This window comes from Ochotona curzoniae, unplaced genomic scaffold (assembly GCF_017591425.1).
Source record: "Ochotona curzoniae isolate NIBS_2020 unplaced genomic scaffold, NIBS_Ocur_1.0 contig_4148, whole genome shotgun sequence".
In the NCBI taxonomy this organism is placed as follows: domain Eukaryota; kingdom Metazoa; phylum Chordata; class Mammalia; order Lagomorpha; family Ochotonidae; genus Ochotona; species Ochotona curzoniae.
In genome coordinates, this window is record NW_024466146.1 from 349,382 (window position 1) to 369,115 (window position 19,734).

Genomic DNA, 19,734 nt, shown 5'->3' on the forward strand with positions numbered 1-19,734 from the left:
ACCTTCTCCCTTCACTCACTTCTTTGATGATCTCATCAAATCTCAGAGGTGGCGAGTTGGAATTCAATAACTGACCTCAACTTGGCTTTAAAAGATTAATGACTTTTTGCCATAATCTATTTGGGTTTCTATCACATATACTGAACAGCTGATAAACAATTGAAATGTGTGACTCTTGAGGTTGAGAAGTTAAGATCAAAGCCCTGGGGCCTGACATAATGGTTCATTTAGTTAACCCACCCCTTGCAGATGCTGGGATCCGCATAGGACTGGTTTGTGTCCCAGCTACTCCACTTCCTATCCAGTTCCCTGTTTGTGACCTGGGAATGCAGTAGAAGATGGCCCTGGGTCTTAGGACCCTGTATCTAGGTGAGAAATCCGAAGCTCCTGGCTCCTGGCTTTGGCTTTCTCAGCTCTGGCCATTGTAGCCACTTGGAGAGTGAACCAGCAAATGAAAGATCTTCCTCTCTGTCTCTCCTCCCCTTTGTAAATCTGCTTTTCCAATAAAAATAAATAACAAATCTTTTTTAAAAAACCAAGGCCCTGACTCTGAGAAAGGCGCTGGCCTCGCTCTTGAGGTGATTGCCTTCATGATCTAATCACATCCCAAGGCCCTAGGAGCAACTATTATTATTTTGGGCATTAGGCTTCAACATATGAACGGGAGAGGAGAAGCAAAACACTCAGACATAAGCACTTCTTATGCTCAATTTTAATTTTCTCCTTGAGTACTCTTCTTCTAACTAATAAGATTAGTCCCCCGGGTATGTGTGAAGCTCAGATGATACAGTAAAGTTATTTGGGTTTGTAACCAGTGTGTATGTGTGTGCGCGTGTGTGTGTACCATTCTTCTGTTTGTCTCTCTCTCTCATCCTGAGCAGAACACCTTATTTCCTGAGGGTTCAGCCCTGAGTCCAGGAACGCTGGTTTTTCTTACCTCTTCAGAAGTTGATAAGAAGGAATCAACCCAGCACAGGTGGCAAGGTCTGTGATTTTCCGGGCCTGCCACCAGAGGGCATCATTCTGGTCCACAATCTGCAGGATGTCTCCTTTCTGGAAAGGCAATCCTGCATCCATGCAGGGGATGGCAGGATCTTCCTGGGGCCAGTAATCCGTCATGGCACGAACATACACCTGTGGCAGGTACATAAAGGGATCATCAGAAAAGTCCTTCCCTGTAGGCCCTCACAACTTTTAAAAAAAAATCAGTTCCCCACTTCACCTACAACTCCTGTTTTCTTCTCCATTCTCACCAAAAAGGAGAACCTGGAGAACATGCTTCTTGATCTTATTTTAAGGAGCATGATCTTATTTTAAGGCAGCATTTGATGCTGCCTTCTTGGAACTTCCATCTCCTTTTGTGCATATTTACTCATTTGGCCTCTCATATCACTGATATTGAAAAATATCCGACATGATATTGAACATACATCCCGGGTGGTGTGAGCAAGAGTCGTGTTCCAAGCCACATTTAGCTTTGTGACTGCTCTCTGGGGGCTCACTGTGCATGAGGCTGCAGGCTCAGTAGGTTCTTACCATCTTCTTGCTGTACACTGGAGGATCAGAAACAGGAACCACCTTGAACATGATTGTCCCACGAGACATGGCCTGGAAAATGACAAAGGGGGAAGAATGGCCAATCCTAGAGTGAGCAAGGCTACTGGGGTTTGGTGGATGGAGTTACAGTGAAGTGTGTCTAGGTCTGATGATCATGTCTCTCTCAGAGAAGTCCACAAGGGTTCGTTAAGGGTGACCACTTTGCTGCAGGGTTGCAAGATCACCAGTCTGCTGGAACCCACCCTGGAGGTGGCATCTCCTAGGGCCCCTCCACCTTACTGCCCTCCGGGTGGAGACTTCTTCCCACAAGTCTCCATCTTTACCTTCTGACCACTCACTCAGTGAACGCATCCTGTGCATCGCTTGCTGGGCCAAAATGAGTGATGGTGAAAATGGAGAACTAATTGACTTCCAAACTAAGGGTAAAACTGGGGACTCTCTCAAATGAGGCAGAGAAGCTCCTCCCCTGCTGGAGGAGGCAAGCTGGCAGTATCCTGAGGCTTCAGGTGCAGCTTAAAAAAGAATGTTGCCCAGCTGGGACCAGTGAGATGTCAGTGGACGGCAGGACAAGTCTGGGGCCCAGAGGGCAGCAGCTGCTGACCCCTATCAAAACACCCGCATGCACCAGATCCCCCCAGATTACGTGCTCACACCATGCATGGTGGGCTCAAGGGAATCAATTCAGTCAGGGCCATTTGCTCACTCGGAACCAAAGAGATGACTATTACCAGAATATGGATCACTTGCTCAGGGTCCAAACCCTCAACTGAAACTCCATTCACTTCCACCAGTTTGTCTCCAGCATAGAGCAGTCCTAGGTGAACAAGAATACGAAACAAAGATGGCTGCAAAGAAATCAGAAAAAATAGAGATAGGCATCCCAATAAATATTCAACAAATTCACTCACCCAAGCGTCCTCTAAGTTTGTTATATTTGTTTTAAACAAAACAATAAATCCTAACTTCCACCACTCATGACCAGGACTTGTTAACTGATGGTGATATTTTTATTTTTATTAATCTGATGTTATAAAATAGAACCAGATACCCATGAAAAGATAGCACTAAGCATAAAAATGTCAGGGTTATGAGTAAATTATAAATGAAAAGGAAAAGCTGAGGTATTCTTCAAAAGAGAAATGTGAAAAAAAAAATGTGGCTTAAGATTAGGTCTTAAAGGGCCAGTGTTGTGGTGTAGTGGGTTAAGTTGCTGCATGCAACGTAATCATCCCATATGAGTGACTATTTGAGTCCCTGCTGCTCTCCACTTTCCATCCAGCTCCCTGCTAACAGTCTGTGAAAAGCAATGGGATATGGTCTAAGTTCTTGGGTCCCTGCCACGCCATGGGAAATCCAGATGAAGCTCCTGGTTCTTGACTTTGGCCTGGCCCAGTCTAGTCTGTTGCAGTCACCTGGGACATGAATCGCCAATGAAGACATCTGTATGTGTGTTTTCCCTCTATATAATGATAAGTTTCAGAAGACAAATACAGTTTTTTAAAAATGAAGCACTGAGTAAGAAAGTGTTGCGAGGAGGGGCTGGCAGGAGTGCAGGTGACAGGGATGGCACACAGCTACACGGAAGAAGTCAGTTGTAACATCCTTTGACGAAGCAATATGATGACAGGGCATAGTCACCTGCTCCACATGTCAGAGAGAGCCATGAGTAAGGAGTTCATAGATGTTCAACTCAAAGAAATGACAAATGTTTAAGAAGCTGGGAGTGCCAATTGTATTAATTGGATCATTTGACATAAGGAATACACGCATTGAGTTATCACCCTGTATCCTTAAATATGTACAATTATTATGTGCCAGTTGTACAAAGAATGAGGCTTGAGAAATATACAATGGAACAGTGGGGTCATCAAAAATAGTAGACAAGAAGAAGGATTAAAAAAAAACCAGAAACAAAGGATGATGAAAATTTCAAGAACGGTATCAACACATTTATTGGGCAAGAAGTAAAACTGAGCAGAAAAGAAGGCCCATGGGGTTTGGAAACTTGGAAATCCCTTTTATTCACTAAAAGGAGGATGGATATAGACCATGTGCCAAGCTCAGGGTTCTGGAAAGTGAGGATGTGTGTTAGCAGGTGTAGGGTCACTCATTCCAGAAATACAGAAGTCAAAGGACCAGCATCGGGTTAGTGGATAGAAAAGGCAAGCAAAGGGCATTTCCAGGTGGGGATGTGCCTGCTGTGCCTTCCTGAGGGCAGGAGAATTTAGTGGGCAGAGCACATTGGGAAACTAGGGTCAGCTAGGCCTGGACTTCATATTTAAATGGTTTAGCCCAGTGCGGGTTTATCAGTCTGTGAGCCACAGCTGCCTGGCATGAAAGTAGCTACCTTGTTAGGTTTCCAAGAAAACACAAACTGAGAGAACATTAGCACATGGTCTACCACAACAGGAATTCAGTGAAGGAGATTTATTTGCAAATTTGCTCATTCTTCACAGCTTGAACTAAGCAGTGGGACTTCTTACAGCTTATACCCCTGGGAAACAGGGGTGTCTCTGGAAAGAAGACCAAGCAATCAAGGATCTTGCTTTGCCTGATAACACCTTACTGCTCCAGCTTACCGCTCCTCTCGACCAGCCCACCGTGGATGACTCTGGCCACCAAGATGTCCCCTGTTATCTCATGGCGCTTGATGGTGGCACCCTGGAGAGAGAAAATACAGTGGGGTCTCCTCTTCTACTGAGCCTGACAATTTCCTGGTGGCTTTCCTTGGTCGATACAGCTCAGGCCTTTCAGGCAAGAACATTTGCAGCAACCAGGGAGAAAGGTGTCGCTTCGCATCCTGCAGACTGTCAGTCACACCAGGCCATCAAAAAGGTAAGGCCAGACAACCTTGGCCTTCAGTGTCTCTCTCCAACGACACACGCATAAAAGATCCTCCCAGGAGCAAAGAATGTTCCCACACCTATCCTCTTAGCCTTAGGAAATAAAATGAATATCTTACTAGCCTCTCACCAACCAAGGAGAGAAACTTGGGCAAATATGTTAGAATTGAGTGAAATATATGCATAGTGAGAAGGTCAAGTAACAAAAGAAAATATACAACTTTTTTTTTTTACAAAAATATATCTTGTAAATCTTGTCTTTCCAATTAAGAAAGGAATCAAGAGAAAGCCTTTCCTTAGTGAAAACATTGCAACACACAACATAGTTGAAAGCTAATCTCCTGGGGCTGGCATTGCGGTGGTCAGCTAAGCTGAGCATGCAATGCCAGTACCCCATTTAGAAGCTGTTCCTCTTCCGATCCATCTCCCTGCTACTGTACCTGGGAAGGGGGATGAAGACGGGTCAAAGCTTTTGCCTGTGTTTGAGTTGTGGGCTCCTGGCTTCTGTCAGCCATTGTGGGCATTCAGGAAGTGAACCAGCAAGTGGAAAATACCTTTCTCTCCCTTTCCTTCTTTCTCTCTGTCACTTCTCTCCTTCAAATAAATCAGTGAAATCTTTAAAAAAGAAAAATCTGCATCAGGGCTAGTACAGAGGCACATCAGGCTAATCCTCTGCCTGTAAGTGCCAGCTTCCCACTCGTGTCTTAGCTGCTCCACTTCTGCCCCATCTCTCTGCTTATGGCCTGGGAAACCAGCAGAAACTAGCCTGCACCCACATGGGAGACCTGCAAGAAGCTCCTTGCTCCCAGCTTTGGATCAGCTCACCCCTGGCCATTCCAGCCACTCGAGGGCATGAACCAGCGGATGAAAGTCCTTTCTCTAGCTCTCCTCTCTCTATAAAATCTGCCTTCCAAAAAAAAATAAAGTAAATCCTTAAAATTATGTCATTTCCAGTCATTATCATACTCAAATGTGAATATATCATTCCCATAAAAGGAAATTGCCCAAATAATAGCTTCTAGATATAACTAAGGTCACGATTACTAATGTAATTCTAAATGAAAAAAATAATCAATTGATTTCCTTACCAGAGGCTGCTGGTTTTTTACCAGACAAACGATCCTCATTGCCTCCTCACTCTCAGGGATGTTGTCCGGTAGTGGGGGAAGAAGGGGCTCAAAATCTTTCTGAGCCACTGTGTCGTGGGCACTGAGCAAGGCCTGGGAACAACAAGGGAACGGGGAAGAAAGCCTAGACATAGGACCCACCTATGCAGAAGAGAGAAATTCAACACAGCAACACAATCAACGTGGGCATCCTGGGCACACTTCTGAACATGTATGTGGATTAATTCATGCCTTACAAGGATGCTTTAAGGCAGGGACGTTGACTGTTCCCAGGTTTCCAAAAAGTAAACAAGGCACAGAAAAGGAGCATAAAACATATTTTCTCATTTCTACTAATGAGCTTCATTCCATTTCTTTATCATTTTCTGGACACTCAGGTCATCCATGGTGCTTCCTATGGACACTCAACTATGGAACCATGTAAGATTTTCCCAGGGTCAGTGCTGAGATATAGCTGGTTAAGCCATGCAGGCATCCCATATCAGAGCTGGTTCAGGTCCTCTGCTCTGCTTCCATTCCAGCTTCTTAATAATGTGCCTGGGAAAGCAGCAGAAGGTGGTGCAAGTGCTTGGGCCCCTGCACTCACAGAAGACATAGAGAAGCTCCAAGCTCCTGCCAAAGCCTGGCAATGTTCAAGCCACAGCTATTGTGGCCATTTGGGGAATGAATCTACAGATAGAAGATCTCTCCCTCTTTCATTGTAACTCTAATTCTAAATAAATACATACATATTTTAAAAATTAATAAGTGCCCAGTGCAGCAGCCTAGTGGCTAAATTCCTTGCCTTGCACACCCAGAATCCCATATGGGTGCCAGTTCATATCCCGGATGCTCCATTTCCTTTTCAGCCCCCTGCCTTTGGCCTGGGAAAGCAATAGAGGACGGCCCAAAACCTTGGGACCCTGTACCTGCGTGGGAGATCTGGAAGAAGCTCCTGCCTTCTGGCTTCAGATCAATTCAGCTCTGCCATTGTTGCTACCTGGGGACTGAACCAGTGTATGGAATATCTTTCTCTCTGTCTCTCTTTCACTCTGTAAATCTGACTTTCCAATAAAAATAATTAAAAATGAATAAAAGTTTTTGCTTGTGACAGAATGAGGAGTAGCCTCATCTCAGGTTTAATTTGTCAGCGATGTCCAAGGGTCCAGGAGGAACAGAATGAGAAAGCTCATTGTGTTTGCTGTTTGACACAGTGCCTTCTCAGTGTTCACTGAGGAACACTTTAATTACAGGTGACAACGGCTCTCCTTCCACAGCCCTAACATGGCTGCAGGACAGAATTCAGCAGCAACTAAAATGATCTAAGTTGTATGTGCTGTTGAAGACATTGGATAGCTCAAGGTTACCTTGTAAATTACACATTTTGACTCATAAATTCCATTGCTCTGAAGGTCAATATTTTCCTAAACGTCTTGGTTAATGCGATCTCAAAGTCTGCAAGTTTTCATTCTATAACCAAACATTCTCCACACACCCTCACATAAAGGTAGTAATATTATATCTTCCAAACACCTTCACATATTTTATGTAAAACTTAAAATGCTGCCAAGCTTAGGGTTCAGCATTGTGGTACAAGTTAAGCCACTGCCTGAAATGTTGGTACTCACATCAGAGCAACAGATTGAGCCCTAGCTGCCCTGCTTCCGATCCAACTCCCTGCTAATATCCGTGGGAAAGCAGGGGGACATGGCCCAAAAGCTGGGGTCCCCGCCATCAGGAAGGAACTCCCAACTCCTGACTTCTGCTCTGGCTGTTGTGGTCATTTGAAGAGTGAACCATTAGGTGGAAGATTTCTCTCTCTCTCTCTCTCTCTCTCTCTCTCTCTCTGCTTCATTCACTCTCTCCCTCCTCCTCAATTTATCACTCTTTTTCTCTTTTCCTCTCTTCCCCTTCTCCTCCCCCTCCCTCCTTATTGCTCTCCTAAATAAATAAATCTCTGAAAATCTTTCCTAAATTTGAGAGGAAGAATGAAAGTTGTTCCTCTATTATTGGAGGCTATCCTGACGGTCCACCAGAAGTTTAGAGAGACATTGGCTTTGTGAAGGAAACAAAACACCACAGAAAGTTCCAGATGCCTCCTCATTAATACAAAGGGTATGACTCCATTACTGACAATGCAGAGCCAAACCCATCTGAGTTCCCCATCTTTGAGTACACTAGAACATTTATTCCAAGAGTTTATTTTTTTTTTATCACATTCATGTCTTCTTCCCAAGTCTCCGTGTGCAGGTGGGCAGGTCTGGTTGATTTCACAAGCACTTGCCTTCGAGTGTGGAGCCTGGAGGATCCATTTCAGCTCTTGGATTTCAGGGGAGTTAGGAGCTTCCCGCAACAGTTCCACTACCTGGTTCATGAAAAAGCATACATCATGGAACTTTAAAAAGTCTCCACCTCTTGGATAAACACATCCAAGTGAGATAACAGTTACATTGACTAACAGGATATTGACCTAAGAAGCCTTTTGGAGCTTTAAGTCATCATCCGTCCTCATTAATTAATATCTAGTAAAGTGGGTCAAATCCAGTGTTTGGAGTGGTCTTAACCCAAACACCTGGTCCTGGCACATCATATTCTAGGAGAAAGAACTGACCATATCTGTCACAGCATATGTGACAGGTGTCATCCTTCTGGAGGTTATAAAATAGCTGTTGGCTAATGTCAGCACTTCACAGGAATATTAAGCACCCGGGGCACTTAGGTAGTTTAATCCCATGGGATGCTCCAGTCTTCAAATAGGAAGTAGGAACAATAATTTCTGGGGCTAGCATCATGGCACAGCACGTTACCCTACTACTTAGGATGCCTTTGCTCCACATGGATGTGCTGGTTTGAATCCAAGCTACTCTGCTTCCAATCCAGCTTCCTGCTAACGTAGCCTGGGAGACAGCAGAAGGTAAGCCAAGTACATGGGATCCTACCACCCACGTGGAAGATATGGATGGAATTCCAGGCTTCTGGCTTCACCGTGGTCCTACCTCAACTGTCACAGGCACTTGAAGAGTGAACCTGTAGATGCAAGATTCTCTCTTTTTCTCCCCTTCCTCTCTCCCTGTCTCTCTCTTCCCATCTCTCTCTCTCCCCTTTACAAGTAGAAGAAAATAACTAAACTTTTAATTTTTTTCTATTTCAGGGTATGGCATTTGATTAGCTATCATAATGTCTGTTGCAGTGTTAAAGTTATAATGAAAGGAGCTGTGATGCTGTGTTTTAGAGGTGGTCCTCTTTCCAAGGAGCTGAGCCTGATGACTTTCCAGTAGTCCAGCATCCTGATGCCCAGTCATATCAGGACAAGCATTTTACAAGGTCTTCCCTTCATCCACTGGGAATACAGTAGAAAAAAACATGCATGTGTTTTCTTATGGGCAACCGTGAACAAACTGAGCTGCTGGTTCCTATGATTGAGGGTAGACCTTTAACCCTCTAGTTTTCTCTATTTCTTTTAATATAGTTTGGGCGATAAATTAAAAATGAATTAAATACATTAATCCATTCAAAAAAACTTCTTGGACATCGGCTATACAGGCAGACAAAAATCTCCATTTGTATGGTGCTGACATGGCAATGAAGAAACAGAGACAATAAATTGACTTTATAAGAATAGTTTTTGTTGGATGATGAGAAGTTAAGAAGTATAACTCAAGCCAGGTAATTAGGGACCACTAGGGAGGAATATAAGTTTAGCTTTGTGACCAGGAAAAGATTCATTGAGAAAGTGGTGTTTGAGGAGATGAGGGAGAAAGTTGGCGGCTGTATAGGCAAGAGCATTAGTGATAGGAAAAAGCAAGAGCAAAGAGCCTGTGGCAGGAGTGGATCTGATGAATTCAAAGAACCACAAGGGGTCATTATAGCTGGAACAGCGAGGAGAGGAGAGAGCCCTGAGTGTGAAGTCAGGAGGTCACAATGTTGGACTATGGAGGAACTTCAGCGTTTACACTGAGATGAGAGAGTGGAGAAGTAACACAACTGCACTTACTTGTACAGAGTATCTTTCTGGCTGCTGATTGGGAATATAGTGGGGCAAGATTAGAAGCAGGAGAACAGGCAGAAGGCTTCAGTGCCGTTATCCATGGAAGAGAGGATGATGCTTATCTGAGGTGGCCCAGCGGGGCTAAGAGTCTGGGCTATGTTGTAAGGAGAAGCTGACAGGAGTTGCCACTAGATTGACTGTGAGGGATGACAAAAGCAGAATTTTCACTTGAGGGCACATGAACAGAGATGTCATCATTGTGCTGGAAAGAGCTGCAGGAGTGAGAAGCGGGAAGGTCAGGGGCTCAGCTGGAACATGTTCAGTTGGAGGTGTTTGAAGCATCCAGGTAACATGGGTCAATATTTGAGATAAAAATTCAGGAGAACGGTCCATGCTAGAGTTATAAATTTCCATGGCTGGTGTTACAGCACAGCAAATAAAACCACTGCCTGCCATGCTGGCATCATGTGTGAGCACCAGTTTGAGTCTTAGCTGCTGCACTCCACCTCTCTGCTAATGTGTTTGGGAACAGCAGTGGAAGATGGTCCAAGTACTTGGGCCCCTTGAACCCACATAAGAGACCCAGAAGAGGCTGGGTCTTCTAAAATAAATAGAGCTATAAATTCAGAGGTCGTTACTATAACTCTATTCTGTTTACATATGGCAAATTGAGAGCAAGGTTGAGGGGAAAGCAAGAAATAAGCAGCTGCATGCTAACAATGCAGGAGTTTCTGTTTTAATTTGAGAAAATAGCCAGCTAATTTTCTGCCTTATATTCAAGTTCAATGGTAAACATTGAGAAGCCCACGTATCAGTGACATGTTTTCACTGGGGCCTCTGGGTCTTCTTTAACAACACTGCAGATCAGCCACCTTCCCACATTGCTCTGCCATTCTAAGGCGAAGCTACCTTACCTCGTGGGATAACGCCTGTGCATGGTGTGTGGCAGGAGCCAGTTTCCTCGCTTTGAATTCCTGGAGGCAGTCATACACCTGCAGGAGGACAAGGTGGGAGAAGTGACAGCGATAAAGTGATGGCCAGCACTTGGAATCGAGGGTTTTCAAATGAACTCAAGCGGCTCCAACGCTTCAAAGGTCTGTGGGAAACTGACCTTCTCCATGCAATTCATTGCTAAAAAGAAACCCAAAAATCACTAAGCTAAACGTGAGCAGGGTTTCTGGGGCTGCAAGGAGGACCTTTTGGGGGAGCCCTGGGCACTGTGGGGGGCACTGGTACTGTGCTCTCGGTGCACTACCTCTGCTCTCCTGACCTGATCTTGGGAACTAGCTGTTTGTCCCACCAAAGTTCATTCCTAAAAATTCCGACTTCCTGGGAGACTGCTGGTGGAAAACCAATGTTTCAAAACTTGTGCTGTGAAGACTGTTTTGTTCATGCTAAAGACACTGTCGCTTTTTCTTAGGAGCTTAATATTAATGTGTCACATTTCACACTGAAGTGAAGCAAACACCCACAGTCTCAAAAATGACCTCAAAAAAATTCTTGATAACATTTTGTTCTGAACAGCGTGATTATTGCAGTGGCATGTACCACTTAGCGATTCTATTACATAGTGCATGGCATTTTGGCCAAATTACAACGGAAGAAGAAACATTTAGGTGAGGAAAATCTTGAGATTCTTTAAAGTACAAACATCTCACTTTCCAAGACAAATAATTTTTTGAAATTATTTTTTGTTAAAAAAATAAATTAAAAAGAAAAAAGAAATTATTTTTTGTTGGGGCAGGCGTTTGGCCCTGCAGTTAAGCCACTGCTTTCAACACCCACATTCTATTGGAGTGCCTGGTTGGAGACCTGGCTGCTTTGCTTCCAAACCAGCTTCGTGCTAACTAACGCACACTCCGGAGGGCACACTCCGGAGGGCCGAGGCAACGATTCAAGTGCTTGGATCCCTGTCACCCCTTTGCTGGATTGAGGCACTCACTCTGGGCTTTAGCCCGGCCCACCCTTGCTTATTCCTGGCATTTGAGGAATGCGCCTGCGATGGAAGATCTCTTTCTGCTTCTCAAATGGATTTAAAAGAACAATAAAGGATTCTTGTTTGTTCCAAGTTGGCCTTAAGGACGAAGTATTGTGTGCAACTGATCAGCTGTTGCTGCCACTGTGAAGGGTGCTTGGTGATCCCAGAGGCTGTGGAAAGGAGAGGGTGTGGGAGAAAAGGAGAGGAGAGGAGGAGGGAAGAGGAAAAGAGGGATAGGAAAGGGAAAAAGGAAAAGGAGCTCTGTGATCTTTCCCACCGAAGTCATTTCCTTTCTAAGAGGTCTGTGCACCTCCTGCCTGAAGACTGCCTTCCAAGAACTTTCTCCAAGTTGAACTCTCTTGTCAATTGGCAAGCAATATTATTGAGCTGCTATGACCAAATCCTTGCGTGCCCCCAAACTTCACATGCTGACCTCCTCAGGCCTGAGATGATGATGTTAGGCAGGCGATCATGTCACAAGGGGCAGCCCCCATGGCTGAGATGAGTACCCTTGAGCAAAAGGCCTGAGAGAGACCTCTGGCACCCATCCATCATGTGAAGGCACCACAGTGAGAAATTTCTCAGGGAGCCCAGCACAGACACGAAGTTAGCCAATGCCTTGATCTTGGGCTTCCCAGCTTGCAGGACGGTGAGAAATCAATTTCCAGTGTTCTTGCGCTGCCTTGTGGGAGCAGCCTAAGCAGACTAACGTGATGGGTCTCTGCCGCCCTCTGCAGGCACAGGCTTCGTAGCTAAGGAGCTCTCACCTTCAGCAGAGCCTGCAGCCAAGGGGAGTGGAGGAGGTCGTACAGAAGGCGCACTCCGTTCACGTCCCTGCTGTAGAACAGACTCAGCTCCTGCAGCACCAGTCTCAAGATGTGGGAGAGGCCTAGAAGGAGAGAGGGCAGAGACCAGGGGGCAGGTGGGGGCAGTAAGAAAGGCAGCTGGAATTGCACAAGGTGGCTCAGACCTCTAGGTCATGCCTCTCGATCTCAGGAGGAGAAGTATCCCTGGATTTAAAAGGGCATGATAACTGGCTTCCAGCCCTGGCCCATCGCCTGCCATGTGAACTTCCAAAGTTCATGCAACTCTTTGAAACCCAGTTTCCTTGTGGCCAAATGAGAATATGAGGCCACTGCAAAAGTTTTTGGGAAACATGTATCCTGAAAAACATACACATATTTTCCAACTTTTTGTTTTACAGATTTTTAATTTTTACTTCAAAGTCAGATATACAGAGAGGAGGAGAGACAGAGAGGAAGATCTTCTGTCCGATGATTCACTCCCCAGGTGACTGCAATGGCCGGTGCTGCGCCAATCCGAAGCCAGGAGCCAGGAACTTCTTCCAGGTCTCCCACACACGGGTGCAGGGTCCCAAGGCTTTGGGCCATCCTTGACTGCTTTCCCAGGCCACAAGCAAGGAATTGAATGGAAAGTGGGGCCACCAGGATTAGAATTGGTGCCCATATAGGATCCTGGCACGTTCAAGGGGAGAACTTTAGCCACTAGACCACTGCACCGGGCCCAAATTTCCAAAATATTTCACACCAAAATAGATTTATCTTTTAATTACATTTTTTTCTTGAACTTCCAGAAAGACTCTCTTATGCTGACTTTCTCATAGAGCTGTTGCTAATGTTAGCTGGAATAAAAAAGGTATCCTGACTGTAATGTGACTGTATTCCCTGCCCCAATCCTTCCAGCCTGCCCTTTATCCCAGAATAATTTCAATGGTTCCTGTATCTTCTTCCTCTATCTTAAACATAGTCATTTGTATGTACCCTTTCTGAAAACTGTTAATGAAAATGTGTTGAAAGCTCTGACAGTTTTAGTATAAATCTCAACTGATTAATGGACTAAATGGAATTTAATGAATGCTTTTTTAAGCGAATGTATTCATAGAAATCCTGTTTTTATACTGGTATTTTGAATGTGAATAAGGTAAGTGTTGTTTTTTTTTTTTTCAATGTTTCTTTTCACCTACTTGAAGGTGGAAAGAGAGAATCCATGAGTTCATTTCCTAAATTCCCACAACAGCTGACGTTAGGCCAAGCCAAAGGCAGGAGCTAGGAATTCCATCTGGAAGTCTCGTGTGAGTGGCAGGGGCCTTAGCACTTGGGTTATTATCTGTTGTCTCCCAAGACACATTAGCAGGAAGCTGGATCAGAAGCTGAGTAGCCAGGACTGATGCACTGATGTGATAAGCCAAGCATCCCAAGTTGGAACTTAACTTGCTGGGACACAGCACTTAATTCCTCTTCTACACAAAATATTGCAGGGTAGAAGGCAGGAGGGTTCTGAATCCATCAACTGACTTCTTCTCTTGAAAATTGCTCTTGGGTCCGGTGCCTTGAATGCATCAGGATCCCATGTGGGTGCCAGTTCTAATCCCGGCTGCCCCGCTTCCCATCCAGCTCCATTCTTGTTCCCGGGGAGAGCAATCAAGGATGGCCCAAGCCCTAGGGACCCTGCACTCGCGTGGGAGACCCAGAGGAGGTTCCTGGCTTTGGACAGGCACAGCTCCAGCTGTTGCAGCCGCTTAGAGAGTGAATCAGTGGACAAAGGATCTTCCTCTCTGTCTCTCCTTCTGCCTTTGCATATCTGACTTTCCAATAAAAATAAATCAATCTTTAAAAAGGAAAATTGCTCTCAAGCTTGCCAGGAGGATTTGTAGCAAAGACATCACATCTGCCCGACAAGCTGTTTGCAGGCATCACTGAAACCCCCTGGGATTCTTTCCATCCACTTAGCAGTTACTTAGGAGATGATCTTAGTAAAGGAACCCATGCTCCACATACCGTTTTCAGATTTGGTTGCTGAAGAACGTCTCCTGTCCTTCCGCTCACGTGGGTTTGTTCCCTGGTCTGAGTGTATCATCCTCCCTGCCTGAGCTTCGAAGGGAATTCAGACCTAGAAAGACAAGGACGCTCCGTAGCTCACGCTGGCCACACAGCTCTCAGCACACTGCAGTCCATTTTCCAAGATTTTGATTGCGCAAGCCTTACACTATGTCCCACTCTGGGATGACACTGTCCTGTAAAGCAGCTTACCCCATCTCCTTTTTTTTTTTAACTTCAATTCATATAAAATTAGATTTCACATTTTTCACTACACATATTTATAAACATAGCACATCCTCTTTTTTAAACAGGTGACAAATCACTGTACAAGCAAACTCCAAAATATCTATGGGAGGTGTGTGTTGGAAAACAGTGATGCGTGGACTTTGAAAATGTTACTGCACTCACACATATTTTACTTGTACTTCCCTGAACATTTGGGTATGTTTCTATCTGGTTCATGGGGAAGGTCATAGGTAGAGGTATCCCAGGGCTGCAAGGACAGTCCCAGGCCTTTAGGCCCTCAGGGAAGAAGCTGCCTCTAGCTCACAGCTCCACCACCTAGGGGAGTCATAGAATTCTCTAAATTAACACACCTCTCCCATATTCATTCTCTTTTAGTCTTAAGACTGAATGTTCCAATTTTCTTTCTTTCTTTTTTTTAACTTGATATTCATCTTTATTTTCTTTTTTCTTTTTTTTTAATTTCGTTTTATGACACAGTTTGATAGGCTCTGGGATTCCCCCAACCTCTCCCCAAGCCCTCCCCCCACGTTGGATTCCTCATCATCGTTGCAGTAGTACAGTTAATATCCAGTCATAATTCCTTCATTGCAGGCAGGTACCATGCATAGGGTCCAGTGTCCTATTGTCCAGATAAATTCAACAGTTTCATTGGGAGACCATCCCCGGTCTGAAAGTATAGCTGGCAGAGTATCATCCCCTCCAATGTAATGCCACAACACAACATCAATAACAATTTATAACACCATGGAGTGTTCTGCCTCATCAGCCTTGGTTGAACCATTCATCCCAATGGTTGCAGGTGGAACTCATGTTCCTTAGAGAGGAGAGCACTTCCAGGGTGTGGAATTTGGAAAGGGAGATGCAGTGCCTGGCAGATAAGTCAGGGCAGCAGATGGGGCTGGTACCAGGCAACCTTAGCAGGTCTCACAAGCCACATATCCTTGATGAAGCCACTCAGATTAAATGCCTATTGCTGTATTATTTACAGCTAACTTCAGGGGTAGCTAGCTAACTTTCATGTATTTCAAGCAGCTCATTTTGATCCAAAGTTTCTCACTTATGGAGGCAACCCCACAATTCTAACAACCATGCATTCCTGGGTATCTTGAGATTTCTGCAACAAATTTACTATTGGCCACTCTCCAGTCACACGATCAAGATCCAACTACTAGGGTGATGGTTTTTGGAGATAATTAGGTTAAGGTGAGTTCATGTGAGTGAAGCCTCATCCTTCATGACATTAGTGCCCATAGAAGGCCCTTAATCCCATCCCCCCAGCAACAACAACAACAAAAAAGAAGCCATTTCCTTTCCAGAAGCAGCCCTAAGAGAATCTTCACTACAGCCCAACCTTGCTGGCACTCTGATCCTGGTTGCAGCCTCCAGAATGTTAGGAAAATCAAAGTTTGTTGCTTAAGCCACTTATTCTAGGGTATTTTTGTTATCACAGCCCCATCTTCCAGGGCCCAGCACAGTAGCCTAGTGGCTAAAGTCTTAGCTTTGCAAGACTGCTCCACTTTCCATCCAGCTCCTTGCTTGCAGCCTGGGAAAGCAGTTGAGGATGGCCCAAAACCTTGGGACCCTGCACCCACCCATATGGGAGACCTGGAAGAAGCTCCTGGCTTCAGATTGGCTTGGCTCCAGCTGTTGCTGCCTTTCGGGAGTGAACCAGCAGATCTTCCTCTCTGTAATGTCTGATTTTCCAATAAAAATAAATTCATCTTAAAAAAACAACAACAACAACAAAAAAACGAATCTTCCCCTCCTCTAGGTAGCTAAGAAAACGGCTGTGAATTTTCATCTTTAGAGCACTTCTCCCTCCTAATCTTCTTTTTCATAAACTTGTTCAGTGCCCCGTACGTTTATCTGGAGAAGCAGAGTTCATCTTGCTCACATCACAGCCTCACCTGCCACAGGGCTTGGACCTTAGCACGCCCCCCTTGTTTGCAGTTCTTGTTAGGATGGTATGGAAAAACAAGACACCAAGATATGGAAGTAAAAGGCCGATCCCTCCCACAAGGCTCTGGAAGCAGCTGAGAAGTTAACTCGGAGGCAGGAGGTAGCTTTGCCCCACTTTCTCTCCAGCCTGGTTCATAGCCTCCCCCCTCCTTCTCTACCCAGCCGGAAAATCAGGAGCTGAAGAGGTGCAATCTTCATTTTACAGAGAAGAAATCTGACATTCAATGAGATGCTCAGGGTTGAGTGAACCAGGGGTAAAGTTGAATTTTCCTCTTCTGTTTCCCTTGTCCCAAAAGATGCTAGTGGCTAGCAGGACTGAGGTGTCCCCCCTGTCCTTGGGATTTCTGCACCGACCTCATCAGCTGCGCTGCAGCCCTGTTCGCTGTCTCAGAATGAGAACTCCTGAGTGAGCCTACAAGTAAGTCAATAGCCAAACTTCATTAGGGTTGCTGACTCTGACAGAATGTATCCCAAAAATTACTTTAAGAATCAGTATTTCCATTAGCTTTAAAAAATGTACCAACTGCCGTTAAATAGTATATAACCTCCAACTCCTACTATTCATGTTTTTCAAAATAACACTTTTTGCCAGAACAACCTCTAAAAAGTACCTGAAATTTTAAAAGAAATGACCCTTACTGCAACATCATTGACCAGGATGAGTTCTCAATTTTATTGTCTCTAGGACAACTCTTTATTCCACACTCAGGAGATGGCTTCCCAAAACAAACTTGTTCTTCTAAATAAAATTCTTCAATTTGGATCACTATGAAACAGAAGCACTTGCACTAGATTACCCAGCATCCTATCCTTAGCTGTTCAAAATGGACAGAGGAGGCAGCCCGCTGGAGGACTGCTCTTCTGGTAACCGAGGAGTATTGGGCAAGATCGCTTACCTGTAAGACTGTACAATTGCTGTTGTTCCTGCACAGGAAGCACGCGTGGGCCCTTAGCTGCCAAAGTCACCTCGCTGCTCTAGATAAAATCTCTGCACATGCTCTCGGACCTAATCCGCAGGCCTCGCCCAGGCTAACCACTGAATTCCCCCTTAAGTATCTCGCCGCAAATCTTCTTACGTGTCCCTTGCACCCAACAATCCATTTTGTATCATTCTCAACCTTCACCTCATCCTTCCTTTTTCAGGTTACCAGCAAAGGGTTAACACCAAAAATATTTTTGTTAACTGTTTTGGGAATATTGGCACTCCACAAAAAAACAACTACAACAACAAAACCAAAAAACCACACATCTCTTTTAACCAAAGGAAAAATTGTGGGTGGAGCTGGATTATTAACATCCTCACGTGACTGAGTAAATGAGAGAAGACCCTCAGCCAGTCCTTCCGGCCAGCTAACAAGTCCCTAGGCAGTACTCAACCAAGAGTTAGCTCATCCTCCACCCAAGATTGCAGTCATGAGCATCGCTTGCCATCTGAGGGAGAACTGATTCAGGACACTAAAATTGTCAACTGCTCAAGTACTTTACATAAAATGGTGTGGCATTTGCACATAGCTAAGGCGTATCTCACTGTATACTTTTAAAATCACTTCTTGATTACTTAGCTAATACCCTGTTGATATTTGAACTGTTGCAATGTTTAGGAAATAATGAAAACACTACACATTTAGGGCAGAAGCAACTTTTAAAGAACTATTTCTATCTGCCATTGGTTGAAGCTTACAGGTATGGAACCTGTAGGTAGAGAACCAACCATCTTAGCTGCTGTGAAAATTCTGTTGCAGGGCCTGGTCAGTGGGAAGCAGGCCATTTGGAAGCAGTTATCACAGAGTGTAAGACAAAGGGTACTGATGGCAATTTTCACAAGTTCATCAACTCCTTTATCCAGGATAAACAACAGGCTACATTTTCTGCTCTTCAGTAGATAAAAATACAATGGGAGTACCTGTCAGTGTTTTGTACATAGTGTATTTTATTAAAAAAAAATAATTCCAATGAAGTTTTCAGGTTTTTTTTAAAGGCTTCTATTTGAAAGGAGGATTTACAGAGAAGGGAAGAGAGATCTTCCATTCACGGGTTCTTTCTTCAAGTGGCCTGAACAGCTATAAATGAGCTATCCGAAGCAAGGAGCCAGGAGGCAGGAACTTTTCGTCTTCCATGTGGGTGAAAAGTATCCAGGCTTTGGGCCATCCTCTACTGCTTTCCCAGGCCATAAATAGGGAGCTGGATCAGGAGTGAAGCAGCTGGGACACAAACTAGTTCACACATGGGATGCCGGCACCACAGGTAGAGAATTACTTTGCAAAGCCACCTCGCCAGCCCCTACTTTCACAATATTCAATGTATCACCCCTCTGAAAAATGACACCTCTGGGAGCTTTGGTATCAAAGAGCACTGGAATTAGAGTAGTAAAGCTCTCAGGTGCAGGTTCCGCCCTGGCAGTGCGCTAGTCACAGCACTCTTTTTCTGCAACATGGGAGGAACAGGGTTAGCGTCTGCCTCCCAGGCTGCCATGGGCATTCCTCCTGAGTGTGACACATCTGCAAAGTGGCAGCAGCATGCTGTGTGGCTCCCTTCACACTAAGCTTTGCTGAGACTTGGAAATGTGTCATTTTAATGCATGACCTGAAAAGCGTGAGTGTAGTGTGAAGGCTCTCCAAGAAGTAACTGGACAGTTTCACTGAGGACTCTAGCAAGAAGTCTCCACTAGGACTAACCGTCCACACAACAGCTAAATCCTCAACTTGCAAGCCGCAGGATCCCAAGAGGGGTGCTGGTGTGTGTCCCAGCTACTTCACTTTCCATCCAGCTCCCTGCTTATGGCCTGGGAAAGCTTGGGACCCTGCACCTGCATGGGAGACCCAGAAGCTCCTGGGTTCATGTTGGCTCAGCTTTTTGGCTTTTAGTGCCAAAAAGTGTTGAAATCCATGCATTTCTTATAATATGCATTTTCTATAGACTTGTGAAACAGCCCATCTCATGAGTGGATTTCAATATTTTTACATAAAAATAAACATTTTTTACTTCCATTTCCAGGAAATTTTTTAAAAGATTTATTTATTTTTATTAAAAAGTCAGGTATACAGAGAGGAGGAGAGACAGAGAGGAAGATCTTCTGTCTGTTGATTCACTCCCCAAGCTGCCGCAATGGCTGGAGCTGAACCAATCCAAAGCCAGAGTCTGGAGCCTCTTCTTGGTCTCCCATGTGGGTGCTGGGTTCCAAGACTTTGGAACATCCTCAACTGCTTTCCCAGGCCAT

The 19,734-nt window shown here is 44.8% G+C and overlaps 1 protein-coding gene across 1 annotated transcript in view; it reads right to left on the reverse strand.

Annotated features, from left to right (window-relative positions):
- LOC121159381 (MAGUK p55 subfamily member 4) overlaps window positions 1-14,349 on the reverse strand; it is a 32,483-nt gene extending 18,134 nt beyond the window's left edge. The window contains exons 1-9 of the mRNA XM_040984400.1: window positions 14,271-14,349; window positions 12,240-12,361; window positions 10,409-10,486; window positions 7,791-7,871; window positions 5,489-5,620; window positions 4,137-4,218; window positions 2,286-2,371; window positions 1,537-1,608; window positions 938-1,134 (exon numbers count right to left, since the gene is read on the reverse strand). Coding sequence (XP_040840334.1) covers window positions 938-1,134; window positions 1,537-1,608; window positions 2,286-2,371; window positions 4,137-4,218; window positions 5,489-5,620; window positions 7,791-7,871; window positions 10,409-10,486; window positions 12,240-12,361; window positions 14,271-14,349 — 929 coding nt within the window. The remainder of the gene's footprint in view (window positions 1-937; window positions 1,135-1,536; window positions 1,609-2,285; window positions 2,372-4,136; window positions 4,219-5,488; window positions 5,621-7,790; window positions 7,872-10,408; window positions 10,487-12,239; window positions 12,362-14,270) is intronic.
- Between the last annotated feature and the right edge of the window lie 5,385 nt (window positions 14,350-19,734).